Genomic DNA, 22,448 nt, shown 5'->3' with positions numbered 1-22,448 from the left:
CAGATCTCTCCAGAGATATTCAATCAGGTTCAAGTCAGGGCTCTGGCTGGGCCACTCAAGGACATCCACAGAGTTGTCCCGAAGACACTCCTTTGTTAATAATAATAATAATAATAATAATAATAGCTAGGATTTATATAGCGCCTTTCATGAAACCCAAGGACGCTTAACAAAGACATAAATAAACATAACAAATGCAACAGTAACTAGAGGACATAGGCTTTGGTGAAGAGGTGAGTTTTGAGGAGTTTTTTGAAGGTGTCCAGAGATGGTGTGTTGCGGAGCTCTATGGGGAGAGAGTTCCAAAGTGTGGGGGCTGTCACACTGAAGGCTCTGTCCCCAAAAGTTCGCATTTTTGTGTGAGGGATGGAGAGCTGACCCGTGCCTGAGGATCGAAGGTTCCGGGACTGTGTGTAAGGGTGGAGGAGGTTAGATAGATACTGAGGAGCCAGGGCATTGAGGGATTTGTAGGTGAGGAGGAGGATCTTGTAGGTGATGCGGGACTTGACCGGAAGCCGGTGGATGAGGGTGGGGGTGATGTGCTGCCAGGGCTTGGTGCGGGTGAGAACCCTGGCAGCCGAGTTTTGCACATACTGGAGCCTGTCCAGGGCTTTGCTGGGAACCCCGGACAGAACTCCATTGCAGTAGTCCAAACGGGAGGTGACGAAAGCGTGGATAAGGGTTTCTGCCACAGAGTCAGAGAGTGATTGCCGGAGACGTGAGATGTTTTTGAGCTGGAAGAAGGCGGATTTGGTAATGGACCTAATATGAGATTGGAATGATAGTGTTGGGTCCAGGATGACACCCAGGTTGCGGACTTCCAAGGATGGGGAGAAGGAACAGCCGTCAACGTCCAGGTGGAGATCTCCAACCTTCCGGAGCAGGGCCTTGGGAGCCACAACCATGAGCTCAGTTTTGTTGCTGTTGAGTTTTAGGAAGTTTGATGACATTCAGATTTTTATTGCATGTAGGCAGTTTACAAGTGACTGTGGGGGTAGCTGGGTCGATGGTTTGGTGCTGAGATATAGTTGTGTATCGTCAGCATAAGAATGAAAGCTGAGACCATGGTGGCGGATGATCTGACCAAGGGGAAGCATGTAGATGGTGAAGAGGAGGGGTCCCAGCACAGAGCCTTGAGGTACGCCATGGTTGACTAGGGCCGGGGTGGAAATGGAGTCTCTGATGGTGACAAACTGTTTTCTGTTGTTGTCTTGGCTGTGTGCTTCGGGCCATTGTCCTGTTAGAAGATGAACCGTCGCACCAGTCTGAGGTCCAGAGCGCTCTGGAGCAGGTTTTCATCGAGGATGTCTCTGTATATTGCTGCATTCATCTTTCCCTCAATCCTGACTAGTCTCCCAGTTCCTCCCGCTGAAAAACATCCCCACAGCATGATGCTGCCACCACCATGCTTCACTGTAGGGATGGTATTCGATAGGTGGTGAACAGTGCCTGGTTTCTAGTGATGGCGAGATGAAGATTCCTGAAGCATTGAAGCTTTCCATCCAATTGGTTCGCTCATGTGCCGACGCTTCATGGAGCTTCATTTGATCTACTGCGCCACCAAGTGGACAATACATGTAAAACAAGCAGAGTGATCATAACGACACCATGGCTTTGGTGTGTGAAGCTTTAAATTGAATAAATTGTTTGTGACGCCAATACATCAATTATTAACGTATTAATATTGTGTCCATCTTTATGATATAATGGCGGGGTCAAAATCAAAACTCGAAACAAATTGGGAGAGGGTTGTGATGTGACTGTGGGTCAGTGGTTAGAATATCCGACTTTCAGTCAGAGGATCTGTGTTTTGAGCCTCAGCTCCGCTAGTTGATGTGTCCAATTTTTTTTAAGTAAAAATAAGAACTTTTCCACAGTGCTGGGCTTTTTGAGACTATTTCGCCTGCTTTATAAAATACCCTTACACAGGCATCCATTGAGTTTCGCTGCCCCTTATATTTCAAATCGCACGGCAAACCCACTAACCATTTTCTGAATCAGTCACGTGGTACGGCCGGCTCGCGAGGCTTCGAACGTCACCGCATACGTCATCAACACAAGCCTCGATACGCGCTTCACCAAAATCTACCTGGATTACTCGACACGCGCGTCGAAGCCTCGACACGAAAGGACACATCACTACTGGTTTCCTCCAGACATGACCCTTGACATTCAGGCCAAAGAGTTCAATCGTTCTTTCATCAGACCAGAGGATTTTGTTTCTCATGGTCTGCGAGTCCTTCAGGTGCCTTTTGGCAAACTTCAGGCGGGCTGTCATGTGCTTCTTACCGAGGGGTGGCTTCCGTTTGGCCACTCTACCAAACAGGCCTGATTTGTGTAGTGCTGCAGAGATGATTCTCCTCTCTTCTTAGAGCAACGCTGGAGCTCTGTCAGAGGGACTATCGGGTTCTTGGTCACCTCCCTGACTAAGGCCCTTCTCCCCCGATCGCTCAGTTTGGCTGGGCGGCCAACTCTAGGAAGAGTCCTGGTGGTTCCAAACGTCTTCCATGTCCGGATGATGGAGGCCACTGTGCTCATTGGGAACTTCAAATGCTGCAGACATTTTTCTGTACCCTTCGCCAGATCTGTGCCTCGATACAATTCTGTCTCGGAGGTCTACAGACAATTCATTGGAATTCATGGTTTGGTTTGTGCTCTGACATGGACTGTCAACTGTGGGACCTGATATAGACAGGTGTGTGTCTTTCTAAATCGTGTCAAATCAACTGGATTTAGCACAAATGGACTCCAATCAATCTGCCGGAAACCGGTGGATTGCTCCCTCCAGGTGGGGACAAACTGCCTACCCCAAGCGAAGGAGTTCAAGTATCTCAGGGTCTTGTTCACGAGTGAGGGGAAGGTGGAGCGGGAGATCGACAGGCGGATCGGTGCGGCTGCAGCTGTAAAACAGGCGCTGCTCCGATCCTTCTTGGTGAAGAGGGAGCTGAGCCGGAAGGCAAAGCTCTCCATTTACTGGTCGGTCTACGTTCCAACCCTCACCTATGGCCACGAACTCTGGGTCGTGACCGAAAGAACGAGGTCTCGGATACAAGCGGTCGAAATGAGCTTCCTCCGTAGGGTGGCCGGGCTCAGCCTTAGGGATAGGGTAAGGAGCTCGGACATCAGGAGGGAGCTTGGAGTCGAGCTGATGCTCCTTCGTGTCGAAAGGAGTCAGCTGAGGTGGTTCGGGCATCTAGTCAGGATGCCTCCTGGACGCCTCCCATTAGAGGTTTTCCAGGCACGTCCAACTGGTAGGAGGCCCCGGGGAAGACCGAGGACACGCTGGAGGGATTATATCTCCCGGCTGGCCTTGGAACGCCTCGGGGTCCCCCAGAATGAGCTGGAAAGTGTTGCGGGTGAGAGGGAAGCCTGGGTCGGCCTGCTGAACCTGCTGCCACCGCGACCCGACCCCGGATAAGCTGTTGAAAATGGATGGATGGGACTCCAATCAAGTTGTAGAAACATCTCAAGGACGAATAGTGGAAACAGGATGCACCTGAGCTAATTTTTGAGTGTCATGGCAAAGGCTGTGAATACTTACGTACATGTCATATTTCCGTTCTTTGTTTTGCAAAAATTTCCCCAAAATCTTTTTCACTTTGTCATTATGGGGTGTTGTGTGTAGAATGTTGAGTACAAAATTAATTTAATCCATTTTGGAATAAGGCTGTAACTATGTAAGCTATTATTGTATTAACACTTCTGTAACTATTACTTTATTTTATTTCCTAATGACTCCAATGGCATGAGCACAATTTCAAAACTATGAAAATAAGCCCTGAATGCATAAGTGAAATACAAGTGAAATTTAACTGCTCAATAAAAACGATCATCAGGTTTTAAATTCTTAGGGTTAAAACATTTTCTGCGTTATTGTACTGGTTGAATTCGGTAGAACGGCTCTTGAATGTTTGAACAGATTGCAAAAGTCAACCTCGCTCGTTGACTTCTTTATCGACTGTAAAATGGCCTTTAATTCACACGCTAACTTATAAAGACCGACGTCCTCACTGATCCCCTCATGGCCACAACATCTCTTTTCAAGTGGTGCCAAAGTCCTTTGTCAATTAAAACTAAGAGTGTGCGGTGGCCAGCTGTCCATGTGATAATCTAGATATAAAGAAAACCATACCCAACGTTAGTTTAATTTATTCTGATTTAAAAAAAGGCGCACACACGCGCACACACGCTCTTTGCTGCCTCGACGCCTTCAACATGTGTGATTTCGAGTCTAAAGAAGCCCCAGCAGACAATCCAACAAGAGGGCAGGTATTGAACTCTCGTCGCCCAACAGACACAACTTGGCAGAATTGTAGATTTAGAAAGTTAATTTCCCAGCGGGGCCATCAACGCTGCGCATTAAAAGAACATCCAGCATCGCTGTCGAGATGTCATCAATTTGTGACAAATGTGTCGTAAATTACTTTTCAGTGTTTCCCCCGCCTTCTTTGAACCGGTCGTCTCCACTTCCACCTCGGTTACCGATTCAGACTCCATTTCCCAGATCAAATTTCCTACAACCCCCTGAGAGAACCGGGGTTCTCCTCAGTGTATATGTTAGAAAGCGAAAAACAACATTGTGCGTTTCCTTTCTCGTTTTTTTCACACAAAGGAAAAAGTGAGAGTTGAGAGCGAACAACAAAGTGTATTGCACCTGGATGGAGGTGTGTTTTCTCAAGCTACTGACCACAGACTCGCAATGATGAGGCTTGGGTTGCATTGAATCTGATGTCTCTGCCTGAGGATTTTTTTCTTTGTCTTCATGCAGCAACAACAACGACAAAACGTTGTGAGGGGAGGTCTCAAAAGAAGCCCCCCGTCTGACGTCAGAGCCAGATATTTACCATTAATAATATAAAGAGTACACAGGCTACAAATAGCTTCATGCGTGTCATAAAGTCTTGTCAGCTACATTTTTTATTGGCAAATAACATGTTTTCAGAAACAATATTGCAATCGACGCAGCCCCTGATGTTGCGTTAAATAATTGCTGGACAAAAGCTTAAGCAACTAACACAAATGAGCGGCGCGATAAGCAGCCGACCTTGTGATGTTCAGCTACTTCGACCGGTGGCATGTGCAGCTCTGGCACATTCAGGTTAAAAAGGTCAAAGGCTCTCTTACAAAGTCTTAAATTGCAGTCTGAGGCTCGGGGCAAATTGCATTACTGGGTCTCGGGCAATGTGAGCGCCAATTTGTAGATGGGAACATAGTTGCCGTGTTATTGTGTACCAGGGCAGAGATGGTCCCTCTGGCTTTAACTGGAAGCGGGGTGTAGTCCACTCCATCTGCTGAAAGGTCAGCTCTTCTGGAAGGCTGAGACAAGCCGTGCCCAGAGGGCGGGGAGGAGTAAAGGAGACAAATGTATGGACACGCTCCATTTCACCCGTCTCTACGGCGCAGACACAAACACCGCACACTGCAACATTAAGTGGGAATGGCTTCAGCCGCCATACTGAGTATCAAGCAGGCGCACGGGTGTGTATGTGCGCATGTTTTGGGGGGGAGGGAGGAGGGGTTTGCATTCCTCCGGGGAGGAACAAGGAGACAACCTGCCGCCAAGTCGAGATGTGTGTTGGAAGCGCAGGCAAAACAAAACACGTGCCAAGCGAGCTGACATTTCTGCTCTGGAAACACCAATTTAGGCCGGCGGTGTGAGCTGAACCCAGACGTGCGCCCTGCCCTCCTCCACCAGCCGGCACCACCTGGCTGACTGCGTGCTCTCTCTCCCTGACAGCCCGACAGCCAGGTCTGGCTGCCGGCGCCGGGACGCTGCCACTCCTGGCCCGCTGTCTGCACTGACATGCGGCGGCAGCAGCAGCGGCGGCAGATGACCAGATGGGATTCTGGGAAAATATACAGCAGCTTTTTCTGTATGGAACACTGTCAGGAGAGTTTAAAAATGAAAACAGGGGGAAAACCGAGCGGTCACGGCGCGGACGGAAACGCCCTCGGCGGAGAGTCTCCGGTTTGATTCCCAGGTGGCTGAATTTTGTTCTCCTACTCTCTTTCCCCACATTTCCAATTAATACTTTTGTTTTATGGCATACTATACTGTGACTTGATGGTATAATATACCATCACTTTTGGGGAAAATATAACCTTTTATGACATTTCTAAGGCATACTACCATATATTTTTTTTCAATGATGTTTTAATGGCATACTATACTATGATTTGTTTATGATTTTTAAGACATACTAATGTTTTTGTAGGTCATAAAAAGACCATATTTTTATATATATATATATAAATATAATACAATACATGTATATATATATGTATAATACAATACATGTATATAAATACAAAAATCCATTTAGTATATGACCAAAGAAATGCGGCAGAGAGGCTGCGCTATCCTCTCAAGGCGCCATGGCTGGCAGGGGACCTTCCGGGCATCATAAGTTTGTGTCCCAATGCATGCTGGTATATGTAGGCACTGACTGCACATCTCCGCGAGCTCGCACTGAGAAATGCGTCACCCTCAAACTCACCATCAACGCTGATTGGACGTCGAAAATAAAATGTGGTGAATTTTCCTTTTCAAGCTGCTGATTATTATTAGTCTCTGATCATTTTTCTTATTTTCTGCTGATTCGTTGTGCACACAGGACGTGTGCGGCCCTCACCTCCAGTAGCTGGGTCTTGTCGTACTCTCTGCGGTGTCTGTAGATGCACTGGCTGAGGAGCGAGTACAGCCTCTCCAGCTGCTCCACGCTGTAGCCCTCGCTCTTCATCACCACCGAATCCAATAGAGCCTAAGGGGACAGACACACACATACATTACGGACTAAACACAGATTTATATTTTAAAAAAATTAGAACCAAGTTTACATTTCACTGCTACTTTAATTAAAACATTCTGGACAGTCAAAGGCCCTTTTAATTGACCCGTTTCTCACATTTTACCCAAGCCAAAGCTGTCTATTTAAACACGGCGCTCATCAGAATGCATAGACTGAGACATCAACGGCACAATAATTAAAGTTACCATCACTGACGCAAAGGCAAATAGAGCAACTGGCAGTGTGTGTGTGTGTGTGTGTGTGTCCGTCTGTCTGTGCGAGAGACGCGGCGGCAACAGCGTTAAACACACACATCCGAGGCAATGGTAAGATTAATAAAACCTGGATGTTTGTCACAGCCTCTCATGAGCGGAACGTCTGAGTGATAATTGCAGTGGGCAAAAAAAAGAAAAAGAAATAACAGTCAAAAGGGTTAGCGCCGTTTTAATCACTGTACTCCATCCGACCAGGATTTCTGTTGAAATGACAGAACAGTTGTCTTGATTAAAGAAAACCGTCAACGGCTCCACGGTAACCAAACACTTTGGCAGAAACTTAACTCACGGCCACAAGTATGACCGTGAGAGTAATGCTTCACTTTTTTTCCCCTCACTAATAGAGGGAATTTTAAACATGAGCGGTCCCCTTTTGGATCCACCGCGACTGGTGGATCCAAAAGGAGTTCCGGCTGTTGTGGAAACTTTTTCCAAGTTAATTTCCTAAAATGAGCAAAAGTGAGAGCAAAAAGCACAATGCACAGAACGTCCACGGTGCCAAACATGTGAGTTTACGAAGGGTCTCTGAGAGCCTCCAAGGACAACCGTCCAGCCAAATTGTGGTTACTGTTGCGTAACTATTCTTCCCTGTCGGCGCTCATCATGCTGAACTCAATAGCCTGGAAACCTGTCTTTGTAATTGAGCAGATAATAGCTTTCAAACAATCACACTTCTATAACTTAATCTGACGGAGCAGGACATAAAATACACCTCCGACATGAAAACCCTCCACCTGACCTCTAATAACCAGAGGTCCCTCGACAAATAAAGTGTGCACATGGAAACTGAACACGATAGAACTTCTCTAATATTCAGAATCCATCCAAATTGATGGAGGATCATCACGGCCGCCGCACCGCAGTGAGCATATTTTATAGGATTCTTCTTATAAAAAAGGTAACCCTGGTCTAACGTTGAGGGAGTTCTCCAGTTTCAACCCGGCCACGAGAGCTCATAAAAGAGGCGAGATGCCTGTGTTAACCACACGGACATAGAAGCTTTAATTGGCATCATTACAACCCATCTCACATATGCGTAATAATGTGAAAGTCGCTGGAAGACACCTCCCTGACCTTCCTTTCATTGCGCTGCCGCCGCTGCTTTTCATTCTATTTTTCATTACGCTTCCGTCTCCTCCTTTAAGTGCATTTCACTATTTAATAGTGCATTGTCTCACTTCCTGCCACTTTTACTTCTCCTCTTATGCTTCTTCTCCCCCTCCTCCTACTCCTCTCGTTGCATTTTCTTCCCTTTATAGCCTCTCTCTCAGTGTTATTCTCCTCCTCAGTGTTATTCTCCTCCTCACTGTTGGCTAGTTGATTGCAGCGGTGTACTTTCCAGCCCCTGTCAGCTTGATCAGGGTGGCTGCGACAGTGTGTGTGTGTGTTACATGAACTCAGTGATTGAGTGAGCTCACTGGACACAAAAGGGCAGTAATCCCATGCGTTAAAGACCGCTACTGACTTGGCCCATTTAACCCCCCCCCTATATCTATCCCCATGTTTCTTAAGGCCACTAACAGAGCTGAGGCGGCCTGGCATGACAGCGGCGGGAACAGAGCAGATTAACGGCCGACGAAGTTTACTTTAGTGTGTCATTTCCCAGGATGCATTGCGACACGGCGACTAAGTAATACCGGGTTTATGCTCACATCTGATCAATTCTAAAAATCGGAAAGAATTACACTATTTAAATTGCTTTTAAGTATTAATGGAAAAAACAGCAACAACGACATATCATGCCCAACTTTAATGATCACAGCATATCGGGTGACCAAATAATCTTCAAAATGAGTCTAAACTGTTTTTTGAGCCACGACTTAACGACGGAGACAGCAAACAAGAGGGGATTGATGCGGCTGGAAACTAGGGTTGTCACTAGAGCTGTGCTTTCAAATTTCCGGGCGGTATGAATTTTTCATATACCGTCATACCAGTGCATAGCCATAACAGTTGTCGCTCTTCAGCAGGCAGCAACATTTATTTTTCACAGCTCACCGCTGGGGGCGCAGTGGTCGGAACTACTTGTATTACGTGTATTGAGATGGAGTCATGGTTTCTAACTTTATAACAACAATTAATAACCCACAACTAACGCTCTTTAATCATCATGACACACGACACATCATCACGACACAAACAATTTGTAACACTAATAATTGTACATTTATAAAATTACACCGCCGAACTGCATGCTGGGTAGGTACAGCTCACCCACTTTCACAGAAACTCCATCGCTGGATGTCACAGACACTTCCGGTCTGTCTCTTCCTGCGACGGAGTTTCCCTGGGTCCTAAATCCCTCCATGTTTAGCTTCCTAACAACCTCTATGTACCAACGTAAAAACAGCTGTTTACGACTCGCAACAGCTTTTCAGTTGGCCGGCGGTCCTTTTCGGCGCCAATGAATGAATGCGTTTACTCGGAAGAAAATGCCGTGATATACCGTGAAACCGCCAGAATCGTACAAAATACTGTGAAATTAATTTTTGGCCATACCGCCCAGCCCTAATTGTCACAATACCAAAATTATGATTTTGATACGATACCTGCCATAAATATCACGATACCTATACTTTCGGTACGATACCAGAATTCGATACCACAAATATGATACAATACAGGTATATTTATTTATAATAGTAATAAATAAAACGTCTGTATGGTTCCCTTTTTTACCAGCTTGGAGAGTGGCGCGGTGAATGCGCTCTGATCCGTGCTATTTTAATAAAGTATCGATACTAAAAATATGCTAAATCTTAGCGTTTTTAACGTACGGGTACTGCGGTACCTTTTTAGTATCGATATACCGTGCAACATTACTAGAGACACCGACACACTTAATGTCACACTGTTGCAGCTCTGCTATTAAAACCCCGGCCCAGGAAGCCATTCCAGTCACACAGTCTACCCCCTGCACGGCCGTGCAGACATCCCTCGGATTCCTCTAACCCTGCAGAACAGGCCAGGATCACTGGGAGATAATAAAGTCCCCACTGGGTCTCACCTCCTACATTTTTCAAACTATTTATGCTGCTCCTGGGACACCAATTTGAGCCCGTGCGCCATTTGTTCTTGCGAAGTAGAGAACCTTCTCCAGTAGCCTGCATGGATTCTGAGGGTTACGCAACACACATTAATACTCTGGCAGCCAGAAAAAAAGAGTTTCCATCGGTATCGAGTTGCTCTTTAAAACATAATTAGTCAAAATGTCATGGTGCACTCACCCATATTAAAAACAAACAACTAATGCTGCTATTATGTAATCACAAAATGTAAAAAACAAAAAAACATGTAAACAATCATAGACATGCAGACTAGATTACTGTGATACAGCGGAGGGTCTTCCTCTTTGATCACTGAGTGTGTGAGTGTGTGTGTGTGTGTGTGTGTGTGTGTGTGTGTGTGTGTGTGCGCGCGCGCGCGCATGCATAGGAGGAGCCATCCTCAGTAGTAAGTGAGAGAGAAAAGGGTTTGCAGGCAGTGAGAGGAACAGACGAGGATTTGAAGCCCCACAGTCAGTCACCAGGGACTCTATTAAGGCTTAAAAAAAAAATCTGCCTCCAAGAGAACAATTCACTCCCTTTCTTCCCATTTTACCTTTTCTTTCTTGCTTGCTTTTTTTTCTCCCTCAATACCAGTAAAAGGATGCATTATAAATGAATCAGCTCAGCTTGTTACCATGAATGCCTTTAATCTGGGGGGAGAGGGGATGCAACACTAGAGGACGGGGATTTGCAGGAGATAAATGAAAAAAGAAAAAAAGAAGAAGACTCCAGTTGCAGCTGCAAACGATGTGGCTTACGGAGAGCACTCAGTCACACAGGTAATGTAATATAGATGGTGTTATAAGGGTCAGGGACGATCACGACAAATCACATTACCATGGTCTCGGCACATTAAAATGAAATGCTCATCCCTTGTGGCTGGGCATGAAAAGAAAAAAAACGGGGGTTGAGAACCCATCTTTAATTGTCGACTTTACCACTTACACATTCCCAGCTATATGGTAGCCGAGCAGCCTCTTATTGACAATGTAATTAATAAACCTGATTCCTGATTTCAGGATTGGTAGCGCGCGATTACTTGTGGTTTTAAATGTGACTTTGTATGATTTTACCAGTAACGCCACACATCTGAGACCCAGATGGGACAAAAACATGAAATAAGAAGTTAAGATATAAATAAACAACCGAGGAATACAACCGTGTTCCCTTCAGGGCATAGATCAATAAAAAGGAGTTGTGTTAAATCAATGTGGAGCTTTGAGTCTCAGTGTCGGGGGGAAACTAAACCCGGACCAGACCATAATGTAGTCACCTCTTTAATAAGTGGCTCACCTAAACACTTCTTAAATGTACTTTCTGCCCATCGACAGACCAGGAAGCAAAGCTGGAAGTTTATCTTTTAACTGTAAAATGTACGACCAGCATCTTAAATCCTAATAGTAATAATAAATAAAACTAAGGATCCCATGTTGAGATTGTTTGTTTATAGTAGGTTAAAGAAATATATACTTACAGCTTATATACTATCGATTCTCCCAAATATTGATGTCGGCATCAGCCTCACAAACCCAGGATCAGTTGGCCGGACGAGGGATTAGCATGAATTTAAACTATCTAAAGCTCTTTCTCTTTTAGAGATAAGAATCTAAACCACCTGGTTTATCTTAACCATTCTGGTGTCAATCCATCCACACCAGATTAACTGACATTAAATCCTACTCGGCCAACACGGCCCATAATGCAACTTTATTTTTTGTGACAGCTTCGGCCAAATCAGCAAGAATAAAAATGCAGCTATTTGCCGCTCAAGGTCACGGTGGAAATAATGAGAAACGTAAAGATGACAAGGCCACCTTTCAGTGGTTTTGGGGGAAAGAAAAAAGTTCATAAATAATAAAGATTCTATTCAATAAAAGAGATATGTATGAGAGAAATACAATGTTTGGTAAGTAGGCTTCGGGAATGAATATAATACTATCTAAAACAGCGCCACCAGGTAATAAAAAGGAGGAGAAACACAAATAACCCCCAAACACACCTCCAGACATCCCTGCATTTATTTAGAAGTTTTCTAAATAAATGCACCAATGGCAAAAAAACAAAAAAGGGTAAAAAAGAACAATATAGAAATAGTTCGGATTAGGTCAAGGGTTTGGAAAGGACTAGGTTATCGACCAGCTATGGTTACACCGAGGGTCCTTTACACGTGTAGTGCAGTGTGTGTGCATGGTGCACAGTTTACGGTGCGCTGCAGTTCCAGCAACAGGTGGCCATGTAGGCCGGTGAGGAGAGCCTCCCCTCCACGCGTTCTAGAGCAGAAAATATCTGCTCGAGAGCAGCAGTCGATACCGGGTTCATCACCACAAAAAAAAGTTAAATAGCTCCCAAAACGAAGCATACCAGAGGCCTGAAGCAGAGGAACAGATGAAGACAGTCGCTGTGCAATGAGAAAAAAAGCGAATAGGGAAACATTTATATAATACATGTAGTGTATTTGTGAAAAACAAATTACATTAAAAAATAGCTATAACTTGTGATTCTGTTTAAGCCACTAGAAAAGGCTTGTATGTGTGTGTGTGTGTGTGTGTGTGTGTGTGTGTGTGTGTGTGTGTGTGTGTGTGTGTGTGTGTGTGTGTGTGTGTGTGTGTGTGTGCGCGTGCAGACTGAGCATTTCAGACGGTTGGCGCATTATGAGAATATGTTTTCAGACGGAACAAACCACAAAACAACCAGCACTGAACCTCGCAACCCGCCAGGGGGTTTGAGAAGCCATGTTTTCTTTAATTAAAGAGGTTGTCAAAATTACAGCGGTTATCGAAGTTATCCGATTAATACAAATATCCGACGGCCCTTGAACAACCGTGAGTGACGAGAAAAACAACCACGTCTAAGCTTAAAATAGTGAAATGTTATGTTTCTTAAAAATGTTAAACCGTCCTGTTAAAAAACAAACAAACATTATATTCAGTCACGAGGATAAACATTAAGAGAAACTTCCAACTGAGCTGCAGGCTGAATACACAGAGCAGAGAGGACAAGTACAGGTTATCTAGAAATGTATGAAAAACGAGACCATGGCCAGTAAAAATGTGACTGGAACAACAAATAACAATAAGAAAAGTAAAGAAAAATACCCTGAAACGGCTTCTTTTTTTCCCCCCCGAGGTTTAAATCTTTACAGTACAGGGGATGATGTTGCTGAAACCCGCAAGCCTCCTTTTATATTCATTATCAATTACGTGATTTCGTTGGTAATTGAAAGCAAACGTAAGACACCAACTGGCCAGAGAGTAATGTTTGTTAGGTAATAGTTCCAATTCTTCACCCTGACTTAGAGCGCTATGAACTAACAATGTAACGGCGTTCTAATAGTATTATATTCCCTCCAGCAGCTAGACAATGTTTCCATCAACCCAAATGCTAGACGGAGATTTTCTTTTCTTTTCTTCCAGTAAAAAAGAAAATAAATAAATAAATGAAACCAAGTATTATAAGATTATATTACACAGCGGCAGATCTGAACAACTAGTTTCATCCAAGAAGCTACCGATGCTAATGTTAGCCATCAGAAAGATCAAATGTCACATTTCATAGTTACTTAATATGTCCTTTTGCATGTAGTTGGATCCATTCATTCTTTACTTTTTAAATATACAGTAAGAAGCACACATTCAGAAATATATTCCTTCTGAGCAGATCATAGACTAATACTGTTAGCCTAAAGCAAGAGCATGCATTTAAAAAAAGAAGAATAAATCCTCTTCATTGTACTGTGCGAGTACACAATCCCACACAATGGAACCCTTTAGTTTGTCTGTGACCGAGCTGAACCAGTTTTATATAAGCCGGGGCTTGAGTGGGATGCATCAGATGGGAGAACGGCAAGAGGGCATAGCGGACCCCCGAAAGGCTTGGCAGAAGGGAGAGCAACGAGCTGCAGAACAGGAAAAGCACACTGGTATGTTTATGTTGACACGCCTGACCCTCACACGCACGGCTAGGAGGCACAGCTTTTGGTAGCGCAATTACATGCAGACAGCCACATTGTCAAAGCCATCAGTGGGAATGAATATAAATAAAAAGAACCACTTCAAACGGCATCTATTTTTATTGACAATCAAACGCCGGTCCAGCACCGCTATTAAACCGCTCTCTTTTGAACAGACAGACAGATGTGACATGGCTACTTTGCCAGAGGGGAGGGGAATGGCGGGGGGAGACCTTCCCTGCTATTAGTAGTATCAAATAAAATGACAAACTGAAATGGGGCCATTTCCGTTGACAGGCGTCTCTGGAACAGGAAATACTGACACGCTGTAATAGCTACTCGTCAGAGCCAAAAGACGCCATACTGTGCCAGCAACTAGAAACACTAGCCTTTTCTAGGCAGCTGCTGAAGAAAAAACAGCAGAGCGGACCGTAATCCGTGTGTTCTTCTCGGTACGAATCTCTGGGCCAGATTGGATTCCTTGTTACCGAATTCTCATTTGTAATCATCAGCGCTACTTCTTCCAGTCCCCCCCATCCGTGGACCAAGTGTCTGATTATTGATGAAAGAAAAACAGCTGAGAATGAGAGACGTTTTGGAATAGTAAGAGAGAAGCGAGCCTCCGGACCTATTTATTCATGCCGAGGATTTTATTTTGATCCCAACAGCAATTTCATTGCAAGAGAGAGAAAAAACTGCCAATAACAGAACTTGATTTTACTAAATTAATCAAAACAAATAACGTAGCGTTGGAAGGCGGGAACGCATATACGTACTGAAATACTACTACTACTACTAATAATAATAATAATAATAATAATCTCTGTCCTGCAGGCTTCGAGCGGAGGGTCTGTGAACAAAGCCATAACACTCTGATGGTGTTCAATTCCCGGGGAGATTTCTGAGCCTCTTCCATCAAGTAAAGTCAGAAATAATCAGCACTCTGCAATCAATGAATACGACTGAAGGAGGAGCGGCGCAACACTCACTGCCGGGCCCAAACGCACATTGGGCAGTGTGCCAGCCACCAAATATCTGCTTAGATGGTGACTTTCATCCCGCGCACCGGATATTCAATTTGTTCCGTAAGCCGGGGATGAAAAAGCAATTATTCACAGTCCCCTCTTTTCACGATCTGTTTCTTTAAGATACCCTCCCCCTCTTCTTCCCCCTGCTAACAAACAAACCTCCAGAGTAGTGCCGTGTGTGGCTGTTCACAGGGGCAGCCAAGTTGGAGCACTGAGATCAGGCCAACAAAAAATCTGTTTGAAAGATGCGAGTCCAGTTCGGCAAGACAAAACACGTAGACCCCCCCCCCCCATCATCATCATCATCATCATCATGGCACACGGGTAAAAGCCACTAGATAACAGGCTTGATAGCTGGATGTCACTTCGGAGCACAGAGGGAGGAAGTAAGCACATGTCAGAAGAACACTTCTTTTACATGAATTACACTACACAGAGCGCACAAAAGCTAAGAAACACCACCACCGATCAGTGAGAAGTGCTGTCAGCGGAGCCTACTGAGCCGAGCTCCCAATTTACACTTGGGGTATTAGGTAGGACCCCAGCGTGACTGTGCACGGGGGAAAAGAAAAAAGAAGCTGCTTCATATGCTCTGCGTTACTCGCACACATTCCGGGACAAGTTGCCGGCTCTAGTGAGGCGGCGCAGGAAGCTCATGTTTGAGTCATAACCTTGTTCCCCCTCGAATGTCGCAGGAAACGGCCGGCACCTGCTGATTGAGAAGGATGTAGAGAAAATGGCCGGCTGACACCGTAATTGGGGCTCCCTCTGTGGTCATATGGCGGGGGATACAAAAGTAATGTTTGAGAAGATGAAGAGGAGCGAGACAGTGGCGCGACCGGCGGGTGAAAGGAAGGGAGGGATAAGCCTCAGAAGTTATCCATCTGAGAAGGGCAGTTTGACAGCGTCAGCTCCAGAACAGACCTATGGATCTGGAGGAAGCTTAAAGCTGGTCATCCATGATTGAGCCCCCTCTGCCAACACCCAATTCTCCCATTTCACAAAAAGACGTTCAATGTATGCGCTTCCTCCGTTTAACAAACACAAAATTCAAGTTTTCAAATCCAATTTAACTTTTTCTATGTTCGGAAGCTACAGAACGCATGGCGGACAAAAGGGTCACGAATTAAGTGCAGAAGGTTTCCGAGACGAGCGCCGAGCCAGAAGACAATGTGCTGACGGGTCTGGCTACCTCTGCTGGCTCGCTGCAGATAACGTGTAACGGGTTCGCCTTCAAAGGGAGCGGATCGCCAGGGCCATTTTACTCCAACCCCAAAAGCACATTCATCCTGCTGCTTTAGGGCACAAAGAGCGATGTAACCGTCCATATGAAGTCTATAGGAAGCGAGAAGCGAGGACACAAGTACAGCTGTTCCCTTTTTGCAGCAGCAGCAGGGAGGAGAAAAGCACTCCACCAGAACCCTTCACCCACACGCGGCAGCAACATTTAAAATAAGCGCCCGTGTGAACTTAAATGAGACGAGCATATTGGTATAATTTTTTAGATTATAGCTCCTCTTTTCCCACAATCATGGTCTAATTAGTCATTGCAAAAAAAAAAAGTGACAGTTTGCCACAGCTGGCTCTGTTGAAACCAATAAGTCTCTATTTCCACATCTTATTTACTGGCGGGGCTTTTTTTTTTTGCTGAAAAACATCTACCTTCTCTTTTCGGCCTTCGGTTTACATATAATGAATAATAAGCGACTATATTAACTACACTGTGACTTCTGGATTGTCTGTATTGCTTTTAGTTTTTTTGTGAATCGAAACTAATTACACGAGGTGATGGCGATCATAATAAACGCCCGTCGACATTTCGCTGCCCCCTTAAGAGTGTTCATCTCTCCGTCAGCAGATCATTGCTTTGATACAGATCACAGTTGCGGTTAAATCTCCGATCCGCAGTCGGCGCACAATGCCAAATCACCCCAGCTGTTGCATCCTTCATGGTCTGAATTAGAATGATGAGCGTGCAGAATCGACCAAGATGGAGATGAGGCACGCGCTAAAAAGCTGAAATCTCGGTGGGTCGCAAGAGGTAAGATAGCGTTTTAGCACCAGTGTGGCACGGAGGGTTCTTCTAACCAATCAGAGGACGTGGTGCCCCTGCGACAAGTGTCATTTTAAATAAATAATAATACAAAGCAAAACATGTCAAACACAACAAAGTAACTTTGAGGGCACATTGTACAAATCAGATAAATAATTCTTAAATTGACCTGCTCGAGAAGGAAAAGCACACACAAATAACGCCTCTGTTCTTTTGTCCCAGTGAGCCATGACAGTTTGCACAATACCAGGACCTTGACCCCAAAGCAGTGAAATACAAATCTACCGTAATGTCTTTAGTTCCTGTACTGTATGGAGAACATGCTGAACCACAGCAGCCTTCAGTACGGAGAACTTTGTGTGCCAATACACAGAAAAAAAATACGGCAATATAATTACCGAAAGTCGCTGGTGGTCCACCACTAGGGGGGGCTGGGGAGGGACTGGTTGTGGCTCTTCCTCCGTCTTCTCAGCGGATCCCTTCGACGGCTCCGCTGAATGGGTTATTGATGAGAGAAGGGACAATAATGAGTGTTTAAAGAATCAATAGCGCAGATCTTTTATATATATATATATATATATATATATATATATATATATATATATATATATATATAAATAAATCAACCTCAAGTGAACGGGTAAGCTAAATCTGAAACTTATTTTGTTGTTTTATCATGAGCCAGTTTAATTATTATTATTTTTTAAGCACAAACTTGATTTCGTGGAAAAATAAATTCAAAGTGCCACGGCTGCAAGATGATTGCAATACTTGAGGAAGGTCTATTTTAAGCTGCCTGCAGCTACTGAGGGCACAGTGCTTCACATCTGGCCTCCTTCCTGTCCATTTATAAACAGCGCTGAAAAAAAAAAACGCTTTGATGGAAACAAAAGGCCCTGGCTCGGCTTGTGATACTGGGCGGCGTCTGCTGTTTGAGGAGCCGCCGTTTTGTTTGTATTCTGTTGGCCCATCGTGCCGTCCTCTGATGGTTCCTCCGTACTCTAGGAGCGCCATTACCTCGGCCCTCCAGCTGGCTTCTGCTCGTCCGGAGCCAAACCACGGGCCCGTAATCAAACTCATAAACCTATTGGCTCCATGTCTGACTCAAATACAACGTAACAGAAAAGGCATAAAGGCAAAGCGAAAAAAATAAATAATACATTTCCAAAGTTAGCCATCATTGTGAATCTTCTTTTTTTATCATTTCAGGATAAATATCAGAAGGCAACATGTTTCGACAAAGGCACACATAATTTCAAGGTCCTGGAGTTCCTCCATTGAAATATACTATTTGCTAAGCCAGGGGATAGCGTTTTTATATTCTGTATGACTTGTGTTGCATTATTCATGTCCGTTCTCCATTTTAAGAGCTATACGAAGTGCAAATCAGAGGCACTGGTTCATAATTCAAAAAAAGTAATTTATCTGCGTAATTAAGTGGTTACTGGATGTAGAACATTTACAGATTTGTGTATAAACTGATTAGCAACTAAAATGAAGAGACCAAAATAAGTATCTGAGAACTTTCACTTTTTCTCGTCTCACTTAATAACTCCCTGCAGATGGAGCATCAACTTTTGGAAAACAAATTTAATTAAAAACTACCCGTCTAGGTGATTCTTAGCTTCTCCAGATTTTTGAAAATTTCACCTGTGATCCCAAAACTCGCTAACAGCCAAACTTAAATACACGACGCATCCAGCACCGAGCCAACTAGGTTAAGATGTTGTGTACTGCACATTTGATGACATACAAAAACATACTTGAAATAAAAGGGAAGGAAAAAAAGATTGTTTTAATTAACCAGTCGTGCTTTTGAAGCTGGATCGCAGCAGACTCTCGGTCTAGCTTCGTACCTTCTGGATACGGCTCCTCATCTGCGTTCTCCGTTACTGCGCCCCCGTCCCGGGGTGGGTGCTCCTGAGTTGGATGGCTCTCCTCTTTGTCTTTGTGCTCTTCCCGTTCTGGCTCGTCGGAGCCCTCCGTCACGCTCGGAGGACTCCTCTTCTCGGCCTCGCCGGCCATCGTGATGCTCTGAGAGTCCAGGCTGTCCATCGACGCGTTTCCATTCACGCAGTCCGCTCGCGATACCAAGAGACCCTCCGCCATGTGCAGAGGCTGTACCTCAGCGCACGACGATTCGGACATTTCGATCGGAGGCTGGAAGTCCACCTCCTTGGAACCGCCGCCGAGGCAAAGCCGCTCGCCATGCTCCTCTGTGCTTTCAGGCTCTGCAGCTTCGGCTTTGGGCTCCTCCTCCTTCTTAGATGTCGGCTCTGCCGGGCCCTCACTGGCATCGGGGGGTTCGGCGGGCGCCGCAACAGGAGGCTCGTTGGAGCTCTCCTCCTCTGTGGAAGGGCCGTGGGGATGGTGGCCATTGGGCTGGGGACCATTGGGCTGGGGACCCATGGTGTCGCAAGACGATTCCTCGTCCTGCGTCAGACACGAGTCACTGGGCCCCACGACCTCGGCCTCAGGCTCCCCCTCCTCTTCTTCCTCCTCCTCTTCCTCCTCCTCTTCCGTCTCTTTCCTGTAGATCCTCTTCTTGCGGATGATGCCCCGCCCCCAGGATGGCCGCCGGCGATTCTTACGCTTTATATGATCTGAGAGGGAGAGAGAGGAACGCTATTGAATCAATCACAAGACAAGCATTCGCCAACGTTGCATATTCACACTTTCTATCAACATTCAAATCATTGTCAACCTTAAAAGGTCAATATGCAGCCCCTCAACCACACCTACCAGTGCATACAAGATGAGACAATAACGAGGTGGAAAACAGAATGTATGGCCGGGTCGTGTTTGGTCAATGAGCTCAATTGTGACAGAGATAGATAGTGACAACGTCTCAGAATTGAAACGTTTTCAATATTAAATTTGCCTTAATTCTCGCCTGCCATCTAACGAGCAAAACAGCTGGATGCACACACACACACACACACACACACACACACACACACACACACACACACACACAAAAGCTGCTCTCACAGCGGCTCATCCCGTCTGAACAGCCCTTTGGCTGACTTGAGATCTGCAGCGATAGTTTCAACATCTGTCAGGTCTCTTTTTTATATGTTTATTTGTTTTACTCAAGCCGAATATCACTGCTGTTTGGGATTATGTTTTTTTAAATGACGTTATTATTGTCAGTCTTGCCTAAAAAGAGTGAGCGATACACACACGCACACACACGCACGCACACGCACACACACACACACACACACACACACACAATAAAGAGCAGAATCCAATCTTGTGATTAGATCTGAGCAAAAAAAATCCTGATCTGAGCCCTTTAGTGGAGAGGCCATTGACAGACAAATTGTTTGCGTACGTCAATGAACAGACCAGACAAAAGGTTGAAACATTTTTAAACCAAAATGCAATTGTGACCTTAAGATTGAAAGTCAAACAGCATTGTGCAAATGGAGGATTGTGATAGAATTTGCTCCTGTAGTATCTCGACGCAGCATGCAATTTGATTGTTAAATCTAGACATTTGGCCTTTCCTCAAAAGAGTAACAGGCAAAGACTGCAAGAGAGAGGAAAGCAGAGACAGCAGCCCTGCTGCATCATGGATGTTGGACACTAATGACAACAGATGGCACGCAGGGTTTTTATGAGGACGAGGATATAACAAAAGCCTGCTCTCTGAGAGTGCAGTAAAAGTGTCACAGCGAGCAAAGCAAGAACGCTAAATGCAGTGAAACTTCAAGGCATTTGCCTTCATATACGCAAAGATACAGACTGTGGCATCAAAGTCAGAGAGGAGAGCAGACAAAGGAAAGGGTATGAAAGGGCAAATGCACACAGGTACCGGCACAAGTTGGTTTCCAAACCCGACAATCACCGTGACCTGCCCACCCGTGAGCACTCCCCGACTCCAAAGAAACCCGTTGGGGCACCAATAAGGCCTTTGCAGTTTTAAACCATCTGTTGAATCACATGAAACAGCATAATTCGGAGCACCAGCGGGATAAAAACTGTAATCCTTTCAAAAAACGACAATGTCAAAAGAGGGATGACTTAAAAGGGTCCCCCTTTTGTGTGTGTGTGTGTGTGTGTGTGTGTGTGTGTGTGTGTGTTTGTGTGTGTGTGATGAGGATGTGGACGCTAGATGATCACAATGAACTCCACACCATCATAGTTGTACCATTGGAACGAGTTTAAACTGCAAAAGTGAAAAGCAGAATCAGTAACATGTCCGGCTAGTTCTCGATGGACAGGAGGACTGCATTATGATATTCAATAGAGATTACGCTATACAAGACAAAGCGTTGGCCTCCATCCTGCATAAAAAAGGTCTCCATTGTATGATCTGTATCTGCAAAACTTTCCCCACAAAGAAATGTAGAAGCAATCTCTGACGAGAAATCTCATCGGCTACAGAAATATGTGCATGCAAAGCATGCAGAACCAAGCTGCAGCTAAAAAAAAAAGAAAGAAAAGTGTGGAATATCTCTCTGCAAGTTGGAAATGGCTGCACACCGATGCCGTTATGGGACCATAACGTTGGGCTGCACCGTGCATTATCCAACGTGGTTATTTGGCCGCTTAATATATTTTCGGTTTACTTTTTACGGCCATGTATGAGTGAGAAAATAGTCTTTAGACCACTTCAGTTATTTCCCTTGGCCCAGACTGATGCTAAAGTACATTTGATTATCTTTACTGCATAGTACTGGAGTAATGATATCAATCCAAGTCAGAGCTATATCTAGTTTTAATTTAAGTACTTAAGTAGTACAGTTCATGGAAAGGGCTGCTCTGATATGCAGCAGTGTAATTAATCCGTGTGGCGCAGTAATCCTTTAGAATTTGCGTTAAGGTATTTTTCTGATCAGGCATCTGACATCAAAATGGTCTAATATCTCGAGATTTGTTTTGCGTAACTTCATTATATTAATTTGTAAAGTTCCAGAATACTCTTGATAATTATTTATTTAAATCGATGGATCAAAACAAGTAATCGCTAGATTAGTTGACATTTCAAAAGAGGACTTACTGAATGTGCTGCTCTCATTTTCCAAGCTACGTACGTTATGACACTAATGGGCATATCAGGCCTCTGCTAACCGGCCAGATTCTGAACGCTGGCATCCTATCGATAATGCTTATTAGTGATTAGACTCTCATTTAGTCATTAAGTTTCAATCGAAAATGTTCTATTATGAAGTATAAGAACTTTGCATTTATGCTCAAAGTTTTTGCTTTTTTTTTTTTTTACAAAACACAGCCAAGAAAAGAAAAGCTTGTGGTGGAACACACGAACACACACACACACACACACACGGTGTTAGTTCTC

The 22,448-nt window shown here is 44.7% G+C and overlaps 1 protein-coding gene across 1 annotated transcript in view; it reads right to left on the bottom strand.

Moving 5' to 3' along the window:
• Window positions 1-22,448, bottom strand: part of atad2b (ATPase family AAA domain containing 2B) — a gene marked incomplete at both ends in the record, with an annotated part of 73,090 nt that overhangs the window by 1,097 nt on the left and 49,545 nt on the right. Inside the window, 3 exons of the mRNA XM_079216307.1 lie at window positions 6,633-6,761; window positions 17,539-17,633; window positions 18,997-19,743. Coding sequence (XP_079072433.1) covers window positions 6,633-6,761; window positions 17,539-17,633; window positions 18,997-19,743 — 971 coding nt within the window. The remainder of the gene's footprint in view (window positions 1-6,632; window positions 6,762-17,538; window positions 17,634-18,996; window positions 19,744-22,448) is intronic.

Source organism: Taurulus bubalis, assembly GCF_910589615.1.
Source record: "Taurulus bubalis genome assembly, chromosome: 3".
Classification (NCBI taxonomy): Eukaryota; Metazoa; Chordata; class Actinopteri; order Perciformes; family Cottidae; genus Taurulus; species Taurulus bubalis.
Note: the sequence above shows the minus strand (reverse complement) of the source record. Positions and strands in the feature narration are given on the sequence as shown.